Genomic DNA, 24,164 nt, shown 5'->3' with positions numbered 1-24,164 from the left:
CTCTTCCTTCTGACTATGCTGTCTGTGTTGAGCGCTCAGTGGATCTGCGCTCGACAGTGCAGCCTAGGCGGAGTAGTCGAACGCAGATTCACTGAGCGCTCAACACAGACAGCATCGTCGGAAGGAAAGTTGATAAAATAAATTACAAATGTTGTATTGTTCGATACATATGCGTACCGAACCGAAAGCACTGTATCGAACGGTTCAATATCGATACGAATATCGTTGCACCCCTAATATATATATATATATATATATATATATATATATATATATATATATATATATATATATATATATATATATATATAAAATAAAATAAAAAGTCATCAGAAAAGCACATCATTTTATTTAAACAAGTGCAGCATAATGGGGAAAGCTTAAAAAAAACTCTAGACATTATTATTATTATAACAAGCTCTGTGATAGCAATAATGAAACACAGGTTACACAGTGCGTTAGTTCAAGGCTTTTTCTTAAGGGTCACTCTGTAGGGGGTAAATTGTTGATTTCCCCTCCATCAGCCTTTTTTATTTTTTGTCCTGAAAAATGACCTGATACTCGTTAGCATCGCCTCTAACCAAGCTCCTCTCCCCTCACGGCAGATATGTCCGCCGTGAGAAAGAAGGGGTAAAAAAAAAAGAAAAGCCAGCCAGGGATTATGTGTCAGTTCCGAGGGAGCTGTTTGAACAGTGGGACGGAGAGGGAGCTAGAGACTCTTCTCCTGCTCCAGCTGCCATCCTACTCCTGCTCCTCCCCCTCCTCCTCCTCCTCTCTCCACCAGAACCACTTCTCTTTCTCATCACATCCAGAGGTAAATAAGCTAGGTTCAACTGTTACAGCCTCTTTTCGGGCAGATTGTTTACCTCCCTGCGCGTTTTCCGCCGTCAGACAGCCACCGGGAGCCGTTACAGAAATCAGCCGAGGGGGTAATTCTGATTTGTGATGGGGGGTCTGTGCTTTGTACCCCTGCCTCCTTGGCGTCGGGTCGGGGTTACGCTTCCTTAGGCAAGTCCGAGGTCCACTTTCATAGCTGGAGATGCGACGATGAAGGCCACAGCAAGTGCGAAGTGCTAATCTAAAGCGATACGCGACCCGTGCGGTAAAAAGAGCGATATCGAATAAGCAGCACACGGCTAACCGGGTTTGATGCACTCCCGGTGATGCTAGCTAATGCAAGTTACAGATAAGGCTACACCTAGCCAGTTAGCATACATTAGCTACATCTTCAGTTGTTGCTAGCCGGCTAACCGCGAGTTCATTTTTGTCACTTTCACAGACGTCGTCGCTCCGCTCTTCCTCTTAGCAAGGGTATGAAACAACAAAAATAATAACAACAGAGTATTAATGTAGTTATAAGTGTTGTCAAGACGAGCTAATGTCTCTGTTTTGTTTCCGGGCAGTCCCGGGAATCTTAACTGGCTCTGAAACAAAAGAAGAATTTTGAGACATAATTAGCTAACAGTGGCTTTTTCTTTTTAAATCGCCTTTGGATTTTGTTTTGTATGTTCCGTCGGCGAAACTGAAAGTATAAACACGGACAAGCAAGCTCAAGATGCCAGAGACACAAAAACAACACACAGAAACACAATCGGTGTCACTTTATTGTGTTTTTTTTAAATGAGTGATTAAATGAGAGCTGTCACCACTCGAGTCTACTTGCCAGTGCACGACGTGCGTTTGAGATCTAATGTAGTTGATTGCCGGTGTGTTTCCGCTCTCACTGTATTTTCGATTTAGAGCAGGTTGAAATTTCGCAACTGGATTGCATATCCTCAAGTTGTGTATATATATAAGGGGAAATTGTACCGGGGAGCAAGGTAGCATTTCCAACAGAGCCTTAAATCAATAACTGATAAAGCCATGCCCAGGCTTGTTGTGGGGCCTGTGTGACTCGTGTACCTCAGAGATTCAGTTATGCTGGCACTGTAATAATGCCCACTCGTGAACTCATACCATTTCTAATCCCCATCCCAGAGCAAGTACACTATAGCTGTCTGTAAAAATAATGGGCCATTTCTTAATTCAGTCTTGTTGCCACTTTTTTTTCTGTCTTTTGCAGCACTTTGGCGATGTGACATATAGGACGATTGGTGATATTGACCAACCTGTGCATTGACACGACCTCTTGACCTCATCTTCAGCATGAATGGTGACATGCCTCATGTTCCCATCACTACTCTTGCTGGAATTGCTAGCCTAACAGACTGTAAGTGCAACATCATCACAGCTTAAACACTAGAATTCAGACTAAAATGAGGCAAGACTAGTGATTACTTGAATGCCAAGCAGGCCGAAATTAACTGGGCATGTAGTTATAAGAACACCTGAATACTAGTTATTGTCAATTCAGAGGTTATAGATTTATGTGCCCTATATCAGTTTCAGAAATGAAAAAAAGAAACATATGTAAAATATATTGTGTGCATCATTGCATTTAATACACATTCTGAAACCTTTGGATTGTTTATCCAGATTAGAATGTTGCTGCAAATTTAAATAGTGCATTGCCAAACAAAGTGTTACTTTTACATTACTTCTACATAGTGCATGTAAGTTGGGCATCCTTACAGGCGTTTCCCTGTACAGTTTTATGCCATGATTTTCTTTTAACTGTCCTTTCAGTGTTGAACCAGCTTCCTTTGCCTTCTCCCCTACCTGCCACCACTGCTAAGAGCCTCCTCTACAATGGAAGGATCTCAGAAGAGGTCAGCAGCCTGCTGGTGTGTCGAGACGAGAGTCTAGTGACTCAGCTGGCGCATAGCCTTAACCAGGTTTCCACCGAACACATGTAAGTTTCACTCGCTGATCTTTCATACCTCGCTGCAGTACTGTTTTGTTTTTTTGTTTTTTTAACTCTTAAATTATTTTTGAATTGCACATAAACTATTGCCCTGACAGTGTGTTATTTCAGAGTAATGACTGTTTAGCTCAGTACTATAGTCGGGTATTGCCAATTTAATGCCAGTGAGCACATTACAGTAGCTGGCTTTTGGGAATAGGTGGCTCTTACCTGTAACATAGATTGTTCTTATGTTTATTTTCCAGAGAGTTGAAGGACAACTTGGGCAACGATGAACCCGAGGGCGACATGCCAATGCTCCTACAAACTTTGCTGTCCAGGAATCCCAAAATCTTCAGGGACAAAAGTATGCAAACCCAGCACAAGGTTCTGGGTGGTAAGGAGGAGACACTGAGACATTGCTGTTGACTCTGCAGTTGATCTTGCTGCATGCTTTCTCTCTGCGGGTACCTTAGTTTAGCTTAATTATTCACCTGAGCATATCTTTTGCTGGATGTGCTACTTAGGCCTTGTTTCATCCTGTGTGATTCCCACACTGCAGTCATTGTCACCACAGGAGGAAACTCTGGAATCACCACACCACACAGAATAAGCATTTTAGCCTGTTACAGGAAAGTGCAACTATTCACACTGTTACTGCTGGATTGCATCGCGCTGATTACAAGAACTGAGCTGTCATTGATGTTTTTTGTTTTGTTTTTTCCCCCCTTGTAAGACATACTAGGGAGTGGCAAGACAAATATGGAAACCACTGGCAAGTGTGTTGCCGAGTTTTTGTATAAATGCAGGTTTAGTTTTAATGGGTGAGCATTGGCGGTTACATTGTTTCAGCACAAAAGGTGAGGACAAATGCTAATGTTAACTACAGATACTTGTGTATTTGCCCTTTGCACCGATAGATCAGCCTGTAGAAAGTGAAAAACAGCCCCTGTATGGAATTTGAAGAAGTTATCTTAATCACTTGATCAACAACAGTAATGGTCCAGTAAGTTTTGTGTTTGTCGTGGGATGGCCAGGTTTGCGCTGTCTCGTAACTAACAACAAAAACAGGGCTATTCTTTGTTTTGGTGACCAGCTTTCTAGTCAATTGCCTACAGCGTGCATAAAATAATTGTCTTAAATCAGTTTCGGCAGTCACAAGGCATCTTCACCTAGTTGTTTGGACAGATCCTGGCTCTTTTATCTCCTAGTCTTTAAAGTCTTTAAAGACTTTAGTCTTTAAAGTCCTAGTCTTTAAATGAAGCTATGTTCCCTTATTTGCAAGGGCTCACCACAGTGGGTAGCTCCGGATGTTTAATTTGGCAGAATTTTTTGATTGTTTTTATTTGCCAGATGCAAACCTCAAAGGGTTTTGTGTCTCCTTCTGGGGTCAAACCAGGAATCTTTAGCTTGTCAAGTGAAACTACATTAAAGGTCTAAGCTATAGGACCAAAGAAATATCTTTTATACAATTTTATTGTTTAGCACATCCTTTAATTAGTTTTTTTTTTTTTACAGAGACTGTTTCTTCTATCCAGGTCTGTTGATTATTTAAAGTAGGGAATTTTTATCTTTTCATTTGTTTCTAGTGGATTGCAGTAGCTGTATAAATCTGGTAGACAAATGTCTCAAAATCTGGCTTCCCATTAGAGGTTAAGCTCTTCGTTGGGACTTGTGTGAAAAAGCCCTTTAAATCTATCTTCATATTGGTTATAAACTCAGATAATTAAAAAAACAAACAAAAACAGAACACTATTTTTTGATGTCTTCATTAGGTTAAAAAATACCTGTTGATGTTTATTCACCCTAATATAATTCGGGTCTCTGGAATTAATAATAAATAGGATCTGTCAAAAAAATTTACAGCCAGAGAGAGAAACAGCCTAGCTCTGTTTGTTTTGTTGTCATCGGCTAGATTGCTCATTGCCATAGACATTTTCATATTTGGCTTTGGCTTTAGCTTGGGAAAGTTTTATTATTATAGGAACAGCCGCAATATCTCACAGTCACAGGTGGTAATTGTAGCAATTATTAATAATATTATAATAATATTAAAGCAAACATTTAGGCATCATTATTGAGGACAGTGGCAAATGCAAAATGAAAACAAGAAAAAGTAAACAAGTGTTTGTGGTAATGACCACACTCACAGCCCGTAAAAATGTGGAGTCAAGCATCATTTAATGCTAATGGATGATAATGTACATAGCCTCCCGCTTTGGTTTATTCTCGCCATACTAACCTCTTTCTTCGTCACTCTGAAATTCACTTTGTCAGATTTTATTTTCATTACTTGAAAATATAATGCTGCTCCTGCAGTTTAGTACCAAACGCTCTGACATTGCAAACAAACTTGCATTATGAGACGATCACCCCACTGTTAGGACTGTGAAACCATGTTTTGTGTAATGCAACCACCATCACTAAACATGCCCTCAAAATGATCGCAGACTGGAATGGACACCTTTCCTGCATGGTTAATGGAAAAGGATGGGCAAGATTGTAGCAGACCTGTTGTATTAAGTGTTCACTTTATTTTGCATCTGAAATGTTGTCTTTAACACAGTTTTTCATCCTGCATATTTAATGTTGCAACTTTCTTCCTCATGCCTCAGTGGTAGAGAAAATATATATTATTATGTTTAAACAGGATCAGGATAATTTATAAAATACTTATTTGCTAAGACTTATTATAGACTTAATATCCTGGAATGAGAAAAATAACCTGCTTTATATTATAATATAGTGAACCCAGTATTCCTACTCAGTAGGCAGGCTTGGTTTAGCTGGAGAAATGCACATGCTGAGCTTCTTGTTTGATATGTGTCTAATTTTTGTTGTTGTCTTTATCTCATAGGTGTAATGCTGCAGCCAATAGTGCAGCAGTATAAGATTACTCAGAATCAGGTCCATGGGAGTCCAGCCTCAAACTATCAGCAAACCACTGTCCCTCAGAGCCCCTCTGGGTAAAGCAGTGCCACCGTATTGTCTGATCATGAAAATCAGAGGCATGTATTCCTCAGCTAAGGCTTCTTTTCCTTTGCTTTCCTCATCTGCAGATGCTTTACATCACCGCAGTCTGGTTCAGGGCCACGCTTTGTACCCCAGCAGAACAGCCCTATACCTAGTCCCTACACACCCCAGAGTCCCGCGGACTACATGCAGTACAATCCACCCAGTTATTCCCAACACCAACACGCTCAGCAAGGTGAGTGTAATGTTTGGTCAAGAGAAAAGTATCACATAAGCTGCATGTCGAATTGCTTTTAGTAACGACAGAAAATAGCAAACTGAAGTTTTATGTGCATTTGTGTACTTCAGCAACCAGTAACAGTGCACATGGTGACTTGGATAGACCTAGCTGGTTGTATGCAAATTACTTAACTGATCCCTAATAACATTATTAACTTATATACACCGTTAAGTGGTGAGAAAATGAGCAAATATCTAACTAGAATTTTAATTTCATTTTCGTTTCAGTTACGAGTGGCTTGAGAAATATCCATGACAGCAAAGTCTCTGGACATCTATCAACTGATTTATCGAATCACAATGCAAGACTGGGCTCAGATGAAGACTACATGAACGTGGCTCACAGACTGGGAAATGAGGTAATGTGGAAATTCAAGATATCATGAACTGGACCTCAGCTCAAACTAGGCGTGGGTGAAAAAATAAATAGAGCACAGTGTTGGGATATTTTACATGGCATTATTGCATCAATACAGGGAGACCAAATATTGATATTTGACTTAATAAATTAAAATACTCTGGAAATACTATAAACAAAATGGTTCGTCTCATGCAGATGAGATGATGCTAGCTGAGCAAACTTCGATTAAATCAGCTCAACCAAAAAACTACCCAGCACTAGACACATTTAGCTTGACAACGCTACCGACTAATTCAGAGCAAGCTAATGGGTCAACTAATGAGTAAAAACAGGACAGTTAACTTGATCCCATTCAGTCACAGACTGAAAGCAGACTGAGCCCATCTTATGGCAACATTTATGGCAGTGTGTGCTTAACAATCTAATTTTGTCACAACTAAAGTAAGGTAAATTATTGGATAAAGCAGATATTGACAAAGGTTAACTTTGAGGATGTAATTTGCAGTTGAAAAAGGTGATAAATCACAATATGTGTTATTGCAATACTCGGGATATCCCAAAATATAAAAAATCAGAAAAATATTGTATCGTGTCTGGTGACTCTTACATCTAGCTGACTGTTAAAATAATAAGAAATGTCTTGTGTTTCAATAGGAGCATGATTCTCCAATGAAGGCTGCTGCATTTTCAGTGAGATCCCCACAGTCGGCATGTTCTCCAGCTGGGAGTGAAGAGACTGTACAAAGTATGCTGCCTTAGCAACAAGTTAATTCTTCATTTTTGTGTCTTCGCAAAAAAACCTAATACACTGCTACAGAAATCACGTTTGGCTTAAATCTGTGGTCTTCACAATTCCATCAAATACTTTGTGTTTCTGCAGGGTCTAGGCCTTCCCTCATAATGCAGTCGCCTCCAGCTGATGTGCCACAAGGTGCACCGCCTGACCAAATCCTCACCTCGTCTGATCGCAAGAAGAAACATAAGGAGAGGAGTAAAGAAGAAAGTGATCCGATGGAAAAAAATGCCTTGTACGATATAGTTAGTTCACCAAAAGACTCGACCAAGCTGACCTTAAAACTGTCCAGAGTAAAGGTTCAAGACGTGGATCAATCTGAGGAGCTTCCCCCTGAGGCACATATGGAATTGGACCATGAAACAGTTATGATCAATAATAATAATAATAACCAGTTATCAAAACCTGCCCAGGAAGTTCCAAACAAGTTAGGAGCTGACGATCAAGCAAACTGTCAACAGGCTGCTGTGCGGTCAAATACCATTGAAACTGGTGTCACTGGCAGAGTTTCCTTTGATGATACAGAAATAGACACACTTGCAGAGATTGAGAGGATAGAACGCGAGTCAGCCAGTGACCGAGAACGATGGTCTAAAGAAGTTCAGGACAAAGGTGAAAATCTGTGTTTGTTTTTCCCCTGTGCTTCTTAGCATGTTTTTCTCATCTGTTAGGTTGTTTGTGTAGAGGTGCTAAGTTGTAGTGTTCTTTCTTTCAGACAAGCCGCTGAAGAAACGGAAACAAGACTCCTATCCCCAGGAACCCGGGACAGAGTCAAATGATGGGGCTGCCATTCATGGGGGCAACAGTGTCAGCAAGATGACACCCAAGAAGACGAATGCTGCAAGTAATGGTGCCAGTCGGCCTGCTTTGATGGTCAGTATCGATCTACAGCAAGCTGGCAGAGTAATAGGACAGCCTGTAGTGGTCTTGGAATCACAGCCGCTGTGTGAGGATCACCTACGTCGTCTGAAGTCAAACCCCGATGGAAAGGTCAAAAGGGTTGGTGATGACAGACCTGGGATCATCAAGCAGCATGCTGACACTCTCCAGAAGTCTGGCTCAGATGGACAACCGGAAATGTATAAACAGAAGCAGGAAAGCCAGCGTGAATCAAAACACAGACATGACGACAAAAGTGACAGCAGCAAGGGACCGTCAGATGACAGAAGGCCAGACCCCTCACGGCAGAAACTTGACAAGCATTCAAAGTCACGCCACAAAGAGGAAAAGAATCACAACAGCCACCGAATGCTTGAAAACCGACCCGACACCCCAAAAAACACGAGCAAGACAGAGCGCTCGAGACATGGAGAAGACAAAGGCAGGGATAGAGACAGGGATAAGGACAGAGAAAGACACAAGGATAGAGATAGAGCAAGAGACAGGGACAAAGAGAGAAACATAGAAAAAGAGAAGGAGAGAGACAGGGACAAAGACAGACACAAAGAGAAAGAGAGAGACAGGGACAAAGAAAAAAACATAGAAAAAGAGAGAGACAGGGACAAAGAAAAAAACATAGAAAAAGAGAGAGACAGGGACAAAGACAGACACATAGAAAAAGAGAAAGAGAGAGACAAAGCCAAGGACAGGGACAGGAAACAGAAGATGTTAAGAGAAAACTGCAGTCGAAACTTAGCTGACCCGCATACTAAACCTGACAGCACCAGACTAAAGCACGATGGAAGCAAAAAATCAGCTGACCCCAATAGTCGACAGAGGACAGGCAATTCCAGCCTTAAAAATCCCCAAAATAAGGACCAAAAGACAAGCGAGGACGGCAACATTAAGTGCCAAGCTGGAGACAAACGTCAGTCCTTTGAGGCCAAACCGAGCGAATTCCCCTCGTACCTGCTGGGTGGCAAGTCAGGGACCCTGAAGAACTTTGTGATTCCTAAATTGAAACGAGATGGAAAAGATAAAGATCCCCCAAATAAACTAGTAGAAGGCTGGAGCGAACCGCGAGTAAGGCTGGAGAGAGTCTCATTGGTAGATAACTTAAACAAAGGAGCTAAACCCGTTGTCGTGGTTAAAAAACTCAGCGTTGATGAGGTGAAAAAGATCATTAAGGAAAGCAGGAACGCGCACGGCTCCAGATCCAGGAACTGGTCATTTTGTGAGAGGACAAACAAGCGAAGCCACAGTATGATTAGCAAGAGATCCAAATATGCTGAGTTGGCCTCGGATGATGACCAAGACAAGGATGACGATGAAGACTCTGACAATGAGCGTGAGTATCGCTGCCTTTTATAATCTCATGTTCTCAGTCGTGTAAAAACTGAAATCATGTATCGCCTCTGCTCCCACAGTAGCTTCTAAAAATGCTGCTCATTTTTTCCACGATCTGCATAAGGACCTGAAATAGTCAGTACCTGTTGCTATGGTTCAGTTCAAGAGAAAATATTACTCCTGGTGGATGTGCTTCCTCTTAAAGTTGCACAGAAATTTAATTGAAATTGTTCCTGTTTTGACCTTGAGCATTGCATGTGTTCTGGCAATTGTGTTCATCCTTTTGTAGTGTGTTACACTTGCTTTTCTATCTGTTTTTGTTTAATATTGTTAAAGTGTCTGCTGCCCACTTGTCCAGGCCACTATTGAAGCATGTTTAATCTCAATTACAGTTAAATTAGTGATAATGTTAGGCCTTAAAAATTGCAAGTTTTTAGAAGAGCACATGGGAATTCTGTAAAATCTACCAAAGTGCTTTACTGTCTCTACTTCTGATGGAATTTCCTTTTATTTATTTACAGTATTTTGATAGTGATGCATTTTTTTTTGTTTTCTTTGTGCACCACTATTGTGCATTTTAAGTCAAACCAGTATTTAACAAAAGTATTACATGAATTTTTTAGGAATTATGGCCATTTTTATACATAGTCCTCTATTTTCAGAGGCTCAAAAGCAAGTGGACAGTTGAAATAAAAGCAGGTTCGTGGCCAGAAGAAGCCAGTTCCCTTGTTATTTAATGACAGATGAATCAGATAAAATGTCTAACTCCCAAGTACTTAACTTGAATTTGGTAGCTTTTAATTGGAACTTAGGATGAGGTCCAAAGAGTAATGAGAGAAAGACGCCATCATTAGGCGGGAAAAACAAAACAAAACCTGTCAGAATGACAATAAAACCTTTAGACTGCAGAGTCTTTTCAAGTATTAAAAACAATCCTTATTTTTACATTTGTATTAGTTTGTCCAATAACTTTTGACCCTCTAACAATGGAGTTAATGCAGTACTTTTACAAAACCTCTTGGATTACAGCTCAAAGTGTGCACTTCAGTCACACCTTGACTGTTTGAGTTAAAGTCACCAGTGTTGGTGTGCAAAAGCAAAATTACAAAAATGTAACTTTTTCCTAAAAATTAGACCTAATTATAAATTATAGCCCTAATTGCATGTAAAGCAGTAACTTTACAATGCAGATGCTGTCTCAACGTGTACTCTTCTCTGTTGTTGTTTTTTTAGATGCAAGGAAAAAGAAAAAGAAAGACCACGATAAGACGTGGAAGCATGAAGAGAGAAGAGGTTCTGGAGAACACCGTCGAAGTGGAGGTTTTCATAACGCTCGCCGAGGGTCTGGTAGCCGTCAGCGCGACTGGAGAGATGAAGATTCAGATGAAGGCTCTCTCCCACCGAGCCTGAGTGATGGTCAGATTTTTATTTTTATTTTTTTGCATACGCTTACCAGTGGATAAGTGGATAATCAAATAATGTGGTGGCCAGTGAAGCCCGTGCTTTCACTTTTTGATTAGATTACAGCTGTCCTGTCATTCAGATTATCGTTATTTAAAATAATTGGTCATTCCAGTTCCTGGGGTGTGTAGAATACAACATCAATTTGTTTCTCTGTTGATGGCTTGAGGGTTGGTTGTTGCTGCTGCTGATTTGGGTACTATTGTGTGTGTGTGTGTTTAGTTGCCAGAAAGCAGAAGAAAAAGGATAAACTGAAAAACAGGAAGATTTATGATTCCAAGTTGACACCAGAGGGTATTGACCTGGCACTTTGAATTCTTTTATAATTAATTCATAATTAATTTTATTAAAACATAATGTATTTGTATTAATCAGTTCTCAATGACGTTAATCTAACAGAGATGATGGACTCCTCCACATTTAAGAGATTTGCATCGAATATTGACAGCGTTCTTGAGAATCTCGAAGATGTGGACCTCACTGCCGCAGGTAGTTATGATTTACTCTGCTGTTTTCAGACTCTTTGACATTTATCGAGTGTCACATTAAAAAATAGTGACATTGTAACTCTGTGCCAGATGATGATGAAATACCTCAAGAGCTCTTACTTGGAAAGCAGCAGCTGAGTGAGCTGGGCAGCGATTCTGCTAAGATTAAAGCTATGGGCATCTCTAACAAGGTGAGAAGGACATGTTCTTGCAGTGTTAAATTGTTACACTCATGGTGACAGCATTTTGTCATTGTAAACAACCTTAAATGACACCTACTGTACGGTTAAAGTAACCAATTATTTTTTTCTGCAGTTTTCTTCTAGTAAACTGGTGAAGTTTTTGAATATTTTGGAGAGGAACATTCAGGACAGCGTCAAACTTTCTACACTAATGAACCATGTAAGTTCTCAGCCTGATCTTAGTTATGCTGTTCAGGCACAAAATGTGAAATTTATTTCCTTTTTTAAAAAACTGAATCATAGGGTAATGACTCCATGGATGAGGAGCGGTTGTGGCGCAACCTCATCATGGAGCGAGTGACCAAGTCGGCCGATGCTTGTTTGACTGCACTCAACATAATGACGTCTCCGCACATGCCAAAGGCTGTTTATATAGAAGATGTGATTGAGAGGGTGCTGCAGTACACCAAGTTCCATCTGCAAAACTCTTTGTACCCTCAGTATGACCCAGTCTACAGAGTGGATCCCCACGGAGGTCAGCCACAGTTTTATTCCGTTCTTTTTAGCTGTTTTAACACGTACAGCAATAATCATGATTTCCAAGAGATTAAAAAAATGTGTGTATTTTAGCATTTAGGAGTTTTTAAAACTTTACTTACTTGAATTTCTTACGGTATTTTGGTAGTGCTTGATAATAAAGCCAGTGACTTTTGGTGTGACTAATAGAAGTTTTTTTATACATTTCAAATTCTCTTGTCCTCCTTTTGGCCACAAATCATTTTAAATCTAAAACTAATGCATTTACCTTTACCAAAGTTCCTCCCATGTAACATACGGTACATTGTGGGCTGTAACATCAAGTATTTCTTATCAGCTGATGTTAAGACCCTGGATTTGAATCTAAAGATTGTGTCAGAATATCTGAGAAATTCTAACATATTACTTCTGGGGTTTTTTGTTTAAATAATTTATTCTTGTTTATTTATCGGATCTTCCTCACCCAGGTGGCATGCATACTTCAAAGTCCAAGAGAGCCAAATGTTCTACCCACAAACAGAAGGTGGTAGTCCTGCTCTACAACAAAGTGTGCGATATCATCAGCAGCATCTCTGAGCTCCTTGAAATCCAGCTGCTTACTGACACCACAATTCTGCAGGTGCAGTTTTGAATCTGCCTTCACATCACTCAGATTTGTGTCCTCATGTCACCTTGGCTGTTGAGTTAACTCATATCTCACTGCTTTTGTGCCCATCTTTTAGGTGTCCACCCTTGGCATTACACCATTTTTTGTGGAGAATGTTAGTGAACTGCAGTTATGTGCCATCACACTAGTGACTGCGGTGAGTATTACTATAGGTGCTTCTGAAATTGATTTGGATTAAGTTTTTGATGGGATGCTTCAGTGTGACGTCTGGACTGGTGTATTTTGATGCGGTTGTTTCTTGTTTGACTCTCGTGTAGGTGTTTTCTCATTACAAGAAGCACAGGCAGCTCATTCTTGAAGAGATTTTCACCTCCCTGGCCAGACTGCCGACTAGTAAACGCAGCCTGAGGAATTTCAGGTAACTACAACCAGAGTAAATATTTGCTCAATATCAGATGTTTATTGAGGCCCCCAGTGTAACATAAGGACACTGATGTCTCATACTCCCCAGGCTGAACAGCAGTGACTCAGATGGAGAACCTTTGTATATCCAGATGGTCACAGCCCTTGTTCTTCAGCTCATCCAGTGTGTGGTCCACCTTCCCTCTGAGAAAGAGACAGAGGATGAGCACAATAAGAAGGTGACATTAAGGTTTTAATAGATTTTTTAAAACCATATTTGCCTTCAATAAATACCCAAAACATGTATTTTAAGAAATGCTAAAACTGTTTTTTATTGGGTATTTATTGTCTAGGTGGATAAAGATGTTCTTATTACAAACTCTTATGAAACTGCCATGAGGACAGCTCAGAACTTCTTATCTGTGTTCCTCAAGAAGTAAGTCATTGTTCCTACTCTTGCTATAACCTGTCATGTCTGTGTGACTGTGACTCCTTATATGTTGTATCTTTTTCTGTGGAATAAGCTGCACTGCATGTGTTGCTATTCTGTAAGTACTCTGCATGTTTCAGGTGTGGCAGTAAACAGGGAGAGGAGGATTACAGGCCGCTGTTTGAGAACTTTGTTCATGACCTGCTGTCTACAGTTAACAAGCCTGAGTGGCCTGCTGCTGAGCTGCTCCTGAGTTTACTGGGCCGGTTGCTGGTGAGTGTCACCACTCGTCATCTGCCCACTAGGAAAAAGTTGCAGATGTTTGGTTTTCTTATGACATTTCTCCTCCTTGTCTTGTGTTCCAGGTGCACCAGTTCAGTAACAAGCAGACAGAAATGGCACTTAGGGTGGCATCGCTGGACTACCTTGGCACTGTCGCTTCCCGTCTGCGTAAAGATGCTGTCACTAGCAAGATGGACCAAAAGGCTATTGACCGCATCCTCAGAGAGGTAGACTAACAGAATTTGTTTAACAGATAAAAAACCAACCAAGATGTCGATCTGCTTTTAAAATGCTTTTGGCATTTTTTCACAGACTGAAGGCAGCAACGAGATACCAAAACTACAGAAGGCTTTGCTCGGCTACCTAGATGAGAACATTGAGACGGATCCATCATTGGTGGTGTGTTTTTAACTTGATTTTTCATGAACTAAAATCTACGGAACTGCTTTCGTGTTTTAAAAAGATGTATTATACTCTGCCCTTATATATTTATGTGTTTGTTTCATCCAGTTTGCTAGGAAGTTTTATATTGCCCAGTGGTTCAGGGACATTACAAGTGAGGCAGAAAAGGCAATGAAGTCTCAAAGTGAGGACGACGAGGACTTGAAAGGTCACCATCATTCCAGGGATGTTGACTCGACCGCCGAGATCATGCAGAAGGCGGAGGCAAGGAAGAAATTCCTCCGCAAGGCCGTCAAGACGTCAACATCGCATTTCAGTTCCCTGAGGTAAATAGTGCTTCACTCACGACACTACTTCGCCACATTGCTCGTTTGTCCTCTCATCCTTATAGTAAACGATCCTCTCGACTTTTCTTTCAGGATGAACTCTGACACAATAAACTACAACGACTCCTGTCTGATTGTTAGATATCTGGCCTCCATGAGGCCGTTTGCACAAAGCTTTGATATTTATTTATCACAGGTAAGATGATCATTAGCTTGAATTAGCTTAAACACCAGTGACTGTTTATATTGTGTCAGCTGTCATTAATTTTTTTCTCTCTATGGCTTCAAACTAGATCCTGAGAGTGCTGGGAGAGAGTGCTATTGCAGTCAGAACTAAAGCTATGAAGTGTCTCTCTGAAGTAGTGGCTGTAGATCCAAGTATCCTGGCACGGGTAGGTCATTCAGTATCGACTGCTACTTGGCTCTTGCAGCTTGTCTGACACAGAACGTGTTTCAGCTGTTGTGACTGTGCAGATTTGTCCGCAACTGAGCACCAGAGCTGTAAATGCTGCCTTGCTAACGTGCTGCTCATGGCTCGATGCCACAGAGATTGATAGCTATAGTTCTGTCCTGTCACTGTCCTAAACTAATTTTCCTTCTTTATTTTTTTAAGCTGGACATGCAACGTGGGGTTCATTGTCGCCTCATGGACAACTCCACCAGTGTGCGAGAGGCTGCTGTGGAGCTCCTCGGCCGTTTTGTGCTAAGTCGACCTGAGCTCATTGAGCAGTACTATGACATGCTCATTGAAAGGATACTGGTAACTTCTTCTTCTTTCCTCCAGTCCTTTAACTACATGAGTGTTAACCTATTGATGTGCTAAAGTCTAGATTTACTTTAATCACAACATGTGTTCTTTTATGGGTTTGTAAAGAGAAATTTGTCCTGGAAAGTTTAATTCAAAATACAAAAGTTCATAAGAGTTTAAAACATTTTTTTCCTACAGTGCCACCTAAAGATCAAGTGAAGAACTGCAGGAATATATTTCTGTTATTATTTTCTCTTATTCTTCCTGTTTGCCATTATATTTATCTATCATTTTCAGTGTTTTTTATATATATATATATATATATATATATATATATATATATATATATATATATATATATATATATATATATATATATATATATATATATATATATATATATATATATATATATATATATATATATATATATATATATATACATACACATACACATACACACACACACACACACACACACACACACACACACACACACTGGATAAGTAATACTTTTGGATTTACTCCATAAGTCACAACAAAAGGAAACTAATGTTCAGTTGTTCCTTCGTCTTTGTCAGGACACAGGCATCAGTGTGAGAAAAAGAGTCATTAAGATCATGAGGGATATTTGTCTAGAGCAGCCAGACTTCCACAAGATCACCGAGATGTGCGTGAAGATGATCCGGAGGGTCAACGATGAGGAAGGGATCAAGGCTGGTGTTTTTGTTGTTGTTTTTGTTTAATGTACATTTTTACAGTCGACTGTTGGAAGTAGCGTTCATATACAGTGTGTCTAACTAAACATCTTTTCCTCTGCAGAAACTGGTGAATGAGACATTCCAGAAACTCTGGTTCTCCCCGACGCCGAGCCACGACAAAGAAGCCATGACCAGAAAGATCCTGAACATCACAGACGTGGTGTGTATTATCAGGACAAAAGGGAGAAACAAAAAAACAAAAAGTGATCTTATTTAAATAAGTAAAATGAACTAACTTGTGTGTTTGTTTTTTTTTGTTTTTTATTCCAGGTGTTGGCATGTAAAGACTCAGGCTACGACTGGTTTGAGCAGCTTCTCCAAAATGTTAGTTGACTTTGTTGCTGTCTCAGAAGCTGCTTGTCTGCATTTTTTCATTTGGCACTCTTTTTAATTACTGTGTTGGGTCATTTTTCTTTTTTTTTTTCTTTTTAGCTGCTGAAATCAGAGGAGGATGCTTCGTACAAACCTGCAGGGAAGGCTTGTGTTCAGCTAGTGGACAATCTAGTGGAACATATACTAAAATATGAGGAGTCTCTTGCGGGTAAATGTATTTTGCTAAAAAAAGAACAAACATAGGTGTGTATTTGCTTCTAAAAGTCTTATTACAGATAATAACCCTGTTGTGTTTGTGTCTCAGATTGTGAGGACAAAGGGGTCAGCTCAGGTCGTCTGGTAGCGTGCATCACCACTCTCTACCTGTTTAGTAAAATCAGGGCAGAGTTAATGGTTAAGCATGCCATGACTATGCAGCCCTACCTGACCACCAAGTGCAATGTAAGTACTGTGATAGTTTTTTTTTATTTTTCGAATGTTTGAGATACTCACAGGCAAGCTAAACATGGACCTGGACAGTGAAGCTGCCATGTGTTTTTGTGCTGTCATCTGTCAGAGTCAGAACGACTTCATGGTGATATGCAACGTGGCTAAGATCCTGGAGCTGGTCGTGCCTCTGATGGAACACCCGAGTGCGACTTTCCTCACTACCATCGAAGAAGACCTAATGAAGCTTATCATCAAATACGGCATGACGGTAGGTCTCGTTTGCAGCTCGCTGCTTTCAGAGGTAGCTTTAAAAACCACAAACAGCGTGTGAGACAGTTGTTCTGATACATCCTTTTGTGCTCCCCAGGTTGTGCAACACTGTGTGAGCTGTCTTGGTGCTATCGTGAACAAGGTCACACACAACTACAAGTTTGTTTGGGCTTGTTTTAATCGGTACTATGGTAAGGATTTTTTCTTTTTTTAAGACAAAACACAACCACATTTCCCAAACATTTGTTGTGTTTAGTTATTTAAGAGTCCTTACTAATCTAATATGACAGTGGAGTTTAAAAACAAACACACACTCTCAGACGAGCTGGTTGTTTTCTTTGTGACTCAGAAAACCTTTGCCAATAGGGAAGTTGCAGAGTGCCCTCTGGTGGGCAAACTATCCAACATCAACATGGTTAAAATGTGTTTGTTCTCTCTCCTGCTTGCTTTTAAATTGTCAGTCATCGGCTGTTATAAATGTTAGTAACAAAATATCGACAAATTATCAATATCAGGTATTAATAGAGCCAGTACTTTAAGCCAGTTATGAGTTTGTGCCAAGCTGATGCACAAAACACAATGTTATGATTTCAGTCAGTAGATCACAGCCTTTCCTCTGTCGCTGTGGATCCATAAGCAGCCAGAAAGAAAAAGGATGATGGCTGATATTATGATTTTTTTTCTCCTCTCAAAAGCTAGTTAGTTGTGAGCTCCTTTTTACAGGTTTAAAAGGGTTGTTGCTAGTCTGTGAACTGTTACTAAGGAATCGTTGCCTACTTGTTTCATGTCTTTGTTTTTGTCTCTGAGAACCTCACCGTGATGTGTTCCACTTTATGCTGAACTGTCACTTAATGCTTGAGTTTTTTGTTTCAAAGGCATTTCTACTGTGAAATAAAGCAGAAAAGGTACAAATTGGTGGATAATAAAAATTCTCCTGAAATGAAAAGCTCTGTGAAAACCTAAACTATATAAGCGCAGGTCAGGAAATGCAGTCGTTCGACTTATTACTTCACATTAAAGCTCACTTGACTGTTTGTGTTATCTTATAGGAGCGTTAGCAAAACTCAAGACACAGCACCAAGAGGATCCCACCAGCTCCACCCTGGCTGCTAACAAACCCACTCTTCTGCGCTCGCTCTTCACTGTGGGGGCTCTGTGTCGACACTTTGATTTCGATCAAGAAGAGTTCAAAGGTGCTAACAAGGTAAACCCTGGCCCTTCGCTTGAATGTTGTAGTGGCTCCATGGAGTTGTTGTTAAGAAATTCTCTTAACTCATGAAAGATCGACCTGTTTTGAGACTGGGAGGCAGAGTTTCAGCATGAAGGGTACCCAGCATGAATGAATGTGAATGAAGACTGCAAGAGCTATTTTGATTGCTGGGTCTCTTTGTTTCTTAGATTGTCATCAAGGACAAAGTGTTGGAGCTTCTGCTGTATTTCACTACTCACGAAGAGGAGGAGGTCCAGATCAAGGCAATCATAGGTTTAGGTATATATCCTACACCTCAGAAAAGGCTCGTATAGATGTGTTTATAGTGTCACTTAATGTTTACAGCTTTCTTTTAACTTTGACTTTTGTTTTCTTTGTAAATCTGTATTTTAAATCAATTCCTCTCTTCCAAGGGTTTCAGTTCATCATGCACCCAGAGCTCATGTTTGTGCAGGAGTTGAAGGTTCTTTATAACAGCATCCTGTCGGACGAGAACAGTTCAGTCAATTTGAAGATCCAGGTCCTCAAAAACCTGCAGACATACCTGCAGGAGGAGGACTCTCGAATGCAGGAGGCTGACCGTGAATGTGAGTTTAACAGTTCCAGCTCACGTCCATTGTTATCCATGCACATGCAGTGAAACATGGCAGCCACTTAATGTGACACCTGCGCACTCACCAGGCTGATGTTTTTGCTTCTTCAGGGAAGAATAAAGCCAAGCAAGAGGATCTCAAGGAAATGGGGGACATCTCATCGGGCATGAGCAGCTCCATAATGCAGATTTATTTAAAGCAGGTTCTGGAGTCCTTCTTCCACTCGCAGTCCACAGTTCGGCACTTTGCCTTGAGTGTCATCACCCTGACTCTTAGTCAGGGCCTCATTCACCCTGTACAGGTGTGTTCACAGTCTTACATCAGTATAGCCTGATAAGGTTTATTTACATTTTCTGAATATTTTTTTAGGTGGGTTTTTGAAATTTATTTTTTATGTTTTGCAGTTTGCATACTCGTAAATTGTAAATTGTTGTTTCAGTGTGTGCCCTACTTGATCGCTATGGGAACAGACCCGGAGCCAACAATGAAGAACAAGGCCGATCAGCAGCTGGTGGAGATCGACAAAAAATACTCAGGCTTTATTCATGTGAGTTGGCTTGTGGTTTTTGACAACTGGAAAAATGTGAAAGTGTAAAAAAAGGTGGGAAAATAGAACTTTCTGTGTAATAAATGTATTTACATCTAATACTTTTATATTATTATTACATTCTGCAATTTGTTTTTGTTTTTTTAACTCACACCTTGCTTAAAAAACTCAGGCTTTAAAAATAAATTGTATTTCAAATGTCATCATTTAACGTGCCCACCTAATGAGTTATCTCACTGTTTTTTGGGGGGGGGGGTTTGCAGATGAAGGCTGTCGCAGGGCTGAAGATGTCTTATCAGGTGCAACAGGCCATAAATGGATCCAAACACGCTGTCATTCGTGGTTTCCGTCACGACGACTCCGACTCGGCTCTCTGCTCTCATCTCTACACCATGGTCCGTGGGAACCGCCAACATAGACGGGCTTTTCTAATTTCCCTGCTCAACCTGTTTGACGACAGCTCTGTAAGTTCATCTCTTTACTTTGGCACGATTGGCCTTTGTCAGGAGATATTTAGGTTGCTGTATTTGCCCTCAGAAGAGCAATTACACCTGTTTGTTATTTAAAAATGTGCGTTTTTGACTTTGTCTCCTGCAGAAAACAGAGGTGAACATGCTGCTGTTCATAGCAGATAACTTGGCCTGCTTCCCTTATCAGACCCAGGAGGAACCTCTTTTCATCATGCATCATATAGACATTACCCTGTCTGTCTCTGGTAGCAACTTGCTCCAGTCATTTAAAGAGGTGCAAAGCTTTGTCTAGTTTTGTTTATCAGTTGTTATGGTTGGTCGCTGTGCTCAAGAGAAGATGCATATCTGACCTTTCTTTTGTCATTTGTGCAGTGTTTACAGAAAGAGCCTATAAGGCATGAAAAGAAGATGAAGATGAATAAGAAAAAGAAAAAGAAGAAGCATTCTCGCAGGAAGAGCTACAGCTCTGATGACGACGACGATGATGAAAAGGATGATGAAAGCAGCAGCACATCCAGCAGCAGTGACGAGGAGGAAGATGTAGTGCAGAGGAAAAAGGGTTCCGATTCCGACTCTGACCTGGACGATGAGGACGCAGTGATGGACCGTCTGCCTGAAAACACCAAACCTCTGCTGGAGTTTGCTAGTGCGTCACAGGGCATTTTGCTGGTGCTGGTGCTCAAACAGCATTTGAAGAATCTGTACGGCTTCTCGGACAGGTGGGCCTCGGAGAAAATGTTAATCTTTTATTATCTCTTTGTGAGCAATGCAAATCACTTTACTGAGCAATTTTGTTTGTGTTACAGCAAAATCCAGAAGTATTCACCGACAGAGTCTGCCAAAGTATATGACAAGACAGTGAACAGGAAATCTAAGGTGCACTTCAACCCTAGTCAGACACTGGATTACCTAAGGAGTGATCTGGCCAACACAGATCTCAGCTACGAGGCCAAGAAGAACATTGCAAAACAGTATTTGGATGTAAGCTTTCAATATACTCGTGTCTCCGTTTGGAAACATAAGCAGTAGCTGTGTCCGTTAGTCTGCATGTAATAATGACGGGAAGTCTTATTGGTTTTCTGTCTGAGAAACTGTTTGTCCTTGTTTGTAAAACACGTGCAGGGTAGAAATGATCATTATTACATTTTTTCTGCCTTCAATTTCTTAGTTCAAGGTTCTAATGGATCATTTGGATCGGGATGAAGAGGACGAGGACGGTGAAGCAAATGCCAATGCCAGAAACAAAGCCATTACTTCACTGCTGAGGGGTCCAAAACCCCGAAACCACAACCACAGTAATCATGCAGCTCCAGTGGAGACAGATGATGAGGAGAGCGAGGATGAAGATCCCCCTGCTGTAAGAACTTTATTTGTTTTCCTCATGGTATCTGCTACAATGCTGGAAATATGTGGTGGTGTTTGTTATGCTGGGTTAAAAGTGCCAGAAAATGACAGATTGAAGCAAACTGACTTTTATTGCATGCATACACATAAAGACGCCCACACCATTGAACATTTATTGGATTTTCCTCTGTAGAGAGGGGCTTATGGTAATGTTAGTATGTACAGTGTTATGATTTGAGCACTTCTACAGAGGTCAGACAAATATTATAGATATAAAAATCATGTGTAAAAGAGGGCTTTCAGCAGACTGGAGTCCTGTGAAAAACACCCCATGATTCAACACCTTGTAGAACCACCTTTAGCAGCAATAACTTAGCAATAACACAGCAATAACTCTGTGTGATTTTATCAGCCTCTTACATTTTTATGGAAGAGTTTTGGCCCAAACATTACTTCAGTTCATTGAGGTTTGCAGGCATTCATTTAGACGCAGCTCTTTTAAGGTCCCGGCACAGCATTTCAGTCAGGCTGAGGTCTGCAATTTGACTGGACCGTTACAGCACCGCGATTCTTTTCTTTTTCATTCTTTTTCTACTAACGTGCTCAGGATCATCGCCCTGTTGTATGACCCAGTTTGAGCCAAGCTGCTGTCAGCTGCCAGACAGACAACCTCACATTTGACTCTAGAATACTTTGTTATAAAGAAGAGTTCATTGTCGACGGCAAGGTGTCCAGATCCTGTAGCTGCAAAACCTAAATCCTCACTTAGTTTTCATCAAACATGGTGCTGTGCATTATGAACAAATATCTCCACTTTGGCATCATCTGTCCAAAGGACATTGTTCCAGGAGTCTTGTGGTTTGTTCAGATGCAGTTTTGCAAATCTAAGCCCTGCGGCCGTGTTCTTTTTAGAGAGATGAGGCTTTCTTCTGGGAACCCTTCTAAACAAGCAGTACTTGTTTAGTCTTTTGGCTAATGAACTTTAACATTTAACTTTCTACTGGCCTGTAGAGTCTGAGATGTAGCTTTTGGATTTTTTTTGCAGTTTCTCTTAAGGATTGCACAATCTGACCTTGGGGTGATTTTGCTGGAATGTCCATGGCACTATGTGACGCTATGTTAACACACATCTGAATGCTCTAGAGCAGAAAACAGCTAAAACCTCTGCTTTTACAAAGGTGCTCAAATTTGCTGACGATCAGCTTTAAAGTGCATTCGATTAGCAGCATACTTATACAGCAGGAACTTAGCCACAGGGCAGATCACTGTACTTAAACCCTGCAAAGCATAACCAAATAAATTACAGTAGATTACTTCAACACCGCCAATATTACAAAGTTGTACTGTACATTTATATTAATGTTTACAAACAACAGACGTGAAGAATGATTTTCAGTGTTTAACAGTGCATTGTATCTACAGCATATCCATTAACGTATTATCCCCACATAAATAAGAGTTTCTGACACTGCCTGTCATTCACAGCGAAAGCCAAGGAAAGGTGGAGACTGTGCAGAGGATTCAGGTAACATGAACGAGACAGTAGAGGTAATGGACATCGTAGCCATCTACTGTCGCAAATACAAAGACAGACCGCAGATTGCCAGGGTTGTCCAGAAGACCAGAAATGGCTACAGTATACACTGGATGACTGGATCTTACTCTGGATCCTGGGCTGTCGCAAAGAAACGGGACGGCCGCAAAAAGGTGCCTTGGGTTGACAATATCAAGGAGTCGGACATTATTTGCAAGAAAATCTCTTTGACAAGCGGACAGAAGCTCACGAACAAAGTGGCACAGACGTTACGGGCGCTGTATGCTGCCAAGGAGGGGACTAAGAGTTAATCAAAGAGATTAGTGAAACATCTTGCACAGCTCAACACTATGGATCCAATATGTTACATACACAGAAGTTAGATTAACGTCCTGGTGGTGGAAGAGTGTTGTAAACACGTCTGTCTAAATACACACGTGTTCAAAGGCAAGAAAAAGACAAGAAGGAAATGTTTAGGAAAACATTGTGTGGGAGTTCCTTCGCTGTTGTGCAGCAACTTGGTTGTTTGATTTTTACTCCCACTGTATTATAGATGAACTAAAAAAACGTGTTTATATCTGAACATAATTCTGTAAAAAAACAAAAACAAAGTGAATGTTGGAAATTAGTGTATTGATGATGTTCTTAATAAAGTGGTTTTTGAATTTAAACTAGCACCAGATGGATTTATTCACTTGACCTGAACTTCCACAACTTCTAACTTTCGTTTTTCTCCTGTTTAGACATTTTTGTTTATTACCTTCATTCTATAATGGACTATCTTTGATATAATTTATTTATGTTCAGACAAGTGCAGTATCTGTGCCATTATTGTTTTTAATATAGATTTTTGATGTTATAGAGCACAGAGGAACAAAAAAGAGTGAGCGCCTGCTCTTCTGATGGAATAAATACTGCAATAAATTTTTCTTACATCTTTGTTCCTTGTTTGCGTTTTTTTCTCCTGCAGGCATCAGACCGTGTAATGTGCTTGGTTTTTATTTTCCCACCGTGTGTTTGACACAGATAAATAGAAGTGATTCTATGAAGTTAATTTCAAAAAGGCACATAAGCCCATGTGACAGAAAGATTAAACTCATCTGTCAATGATTCATAATATGTTACCACGTTCAATTTATTGAGCAAAATTTGTCATAAAAGGTACGAATTTTTAATCTGCTGTGGGCACTTTGTTCCTGTCTAACGAGCTTGTGTGTTTTATAAGTATTAGTGTAAATATAATCATACTAATAGGTATATGCAGTTTTTTTACGTACACCTTTCTACCACTGAGTTTACCCCCTTTTTGCCTTCAGAAGTGCTTTAATTTGGGGGGGGGCAAAGATTCAACAAGGAGCTGGAAACATTCCTCAGATATTTTGATCCGTATTGAC

At 40.4% G+C, this 24,164-nt stretch overlaps 1 protein-coding gene across 1 annotated transcript; it reads left to right on the top strand.

The window, feature by feature from the left end:
* Positions 1-779: 779 nt before the first annotated feature.
* On the top strand, positions 780-23,317 carry LOC146629020 (nipped-B-like protein B). Its single transcript, XM_085359778.1, has 46 exons — positions 780-814; positions 2,063-2,209; positions 2,626-2,791; positions 3,049-3,179; positions 5,640-5,748; positions 5,842-5,990; positions 6,263-6,393; positions 7,050-7,140; positions 7,276-7,800; positions 7,904-9,415; positions 10,648-10,830; positions 11,098-11,169; positions 11,275-11,364; positions 11,454-11,554; positions 11,679-11,765; positions 11,849-12,080; positions 12,550-12,701; positions 12,805-12,885; positions 13,007-13,107; positions 13,201-13,330; positions 13,445-13,527; positions 13,662-13,794; positions 13,887-14,030; positions 14,116-14,202; positions 14,314-14,531; positions 14,625-14,727; positions 14,825-14,923; positions 15,145-15,291; positions 15,861-15,995; positions 16,102-16,200; positions 16,311-16,364; positions 16,473-16,581; positions 16,678-16,814; positions 16,930-17,070; positions 17,170-17,263; positions 18,122-18,276; positions 18,471-18,561; positions 18,696-18,869; positions 18,986-19,176; positions 19,315-19,422; positions 19,686-19,886; positions 20,020-20,166; positions 20,265-20,611; positions 20,699-20,873; positions 21,061-21,249; positions 22,722-23,317. Exons 2-46 carry the CDS (start codon positions 2,146-2,148, stop codon positions 23,079-23,081), a joined length of 8,028 nt encoding a protein of 2,675 aa, XP_085215904.1. The 5' UTR covers positions 780-814; positions 2,063-2,145; the 3' UTR covers positions 23,082-23,317.
* Positions 23,318-24,164: the final 847 nt, after the last annotated feature.

This window comes from Diplotaxodon limnothrissa, linkage group LG7 (assembly GCF_057381915.1).
Source record: "Diplotaxodon limnothrissa isolate DT_005_m linkage group LG7, D_limnothrissa_male_GT1.1, whole genome shotgun sequence".
Classification (NCBI taxonomy): Eukaryota; Metazoa; Chordata; class Actinopteri; order Cichliformes; family Cichlidae; genus Diplotaxodon; species Diplotaxodon limnothrissa.
The sequence above is the reverse complement of the archived record's forward strand: the minus strand, read 5'-3'. Positions and strand labels throughout refer to the sequence as shown.

Bases quoted from the DNA above. Each gene is read 5' to 3' on its own strand.
- LOC146629020 (XM_085359778.1), top strand. From the start codon at position 2,146: ATGAATGGTGACATGCCTCATGTTCCCATCACTACTCTTGCTGGAATT. The intron at 6,394-7,049 runs GTAATGTGGAAA...GTGTTTCAATAG, and splicing joins CTCACAGACTGGGAAATGAG to GAGCATGATTCTCCAATGAA. The intron at 11,365-11,453 runs GTAGTTATGATT...ACTCTGTGCCAG, and splicing joins TGTGGACCTCACTGCCGCAG to ATGATGATGAAATACCTCAA.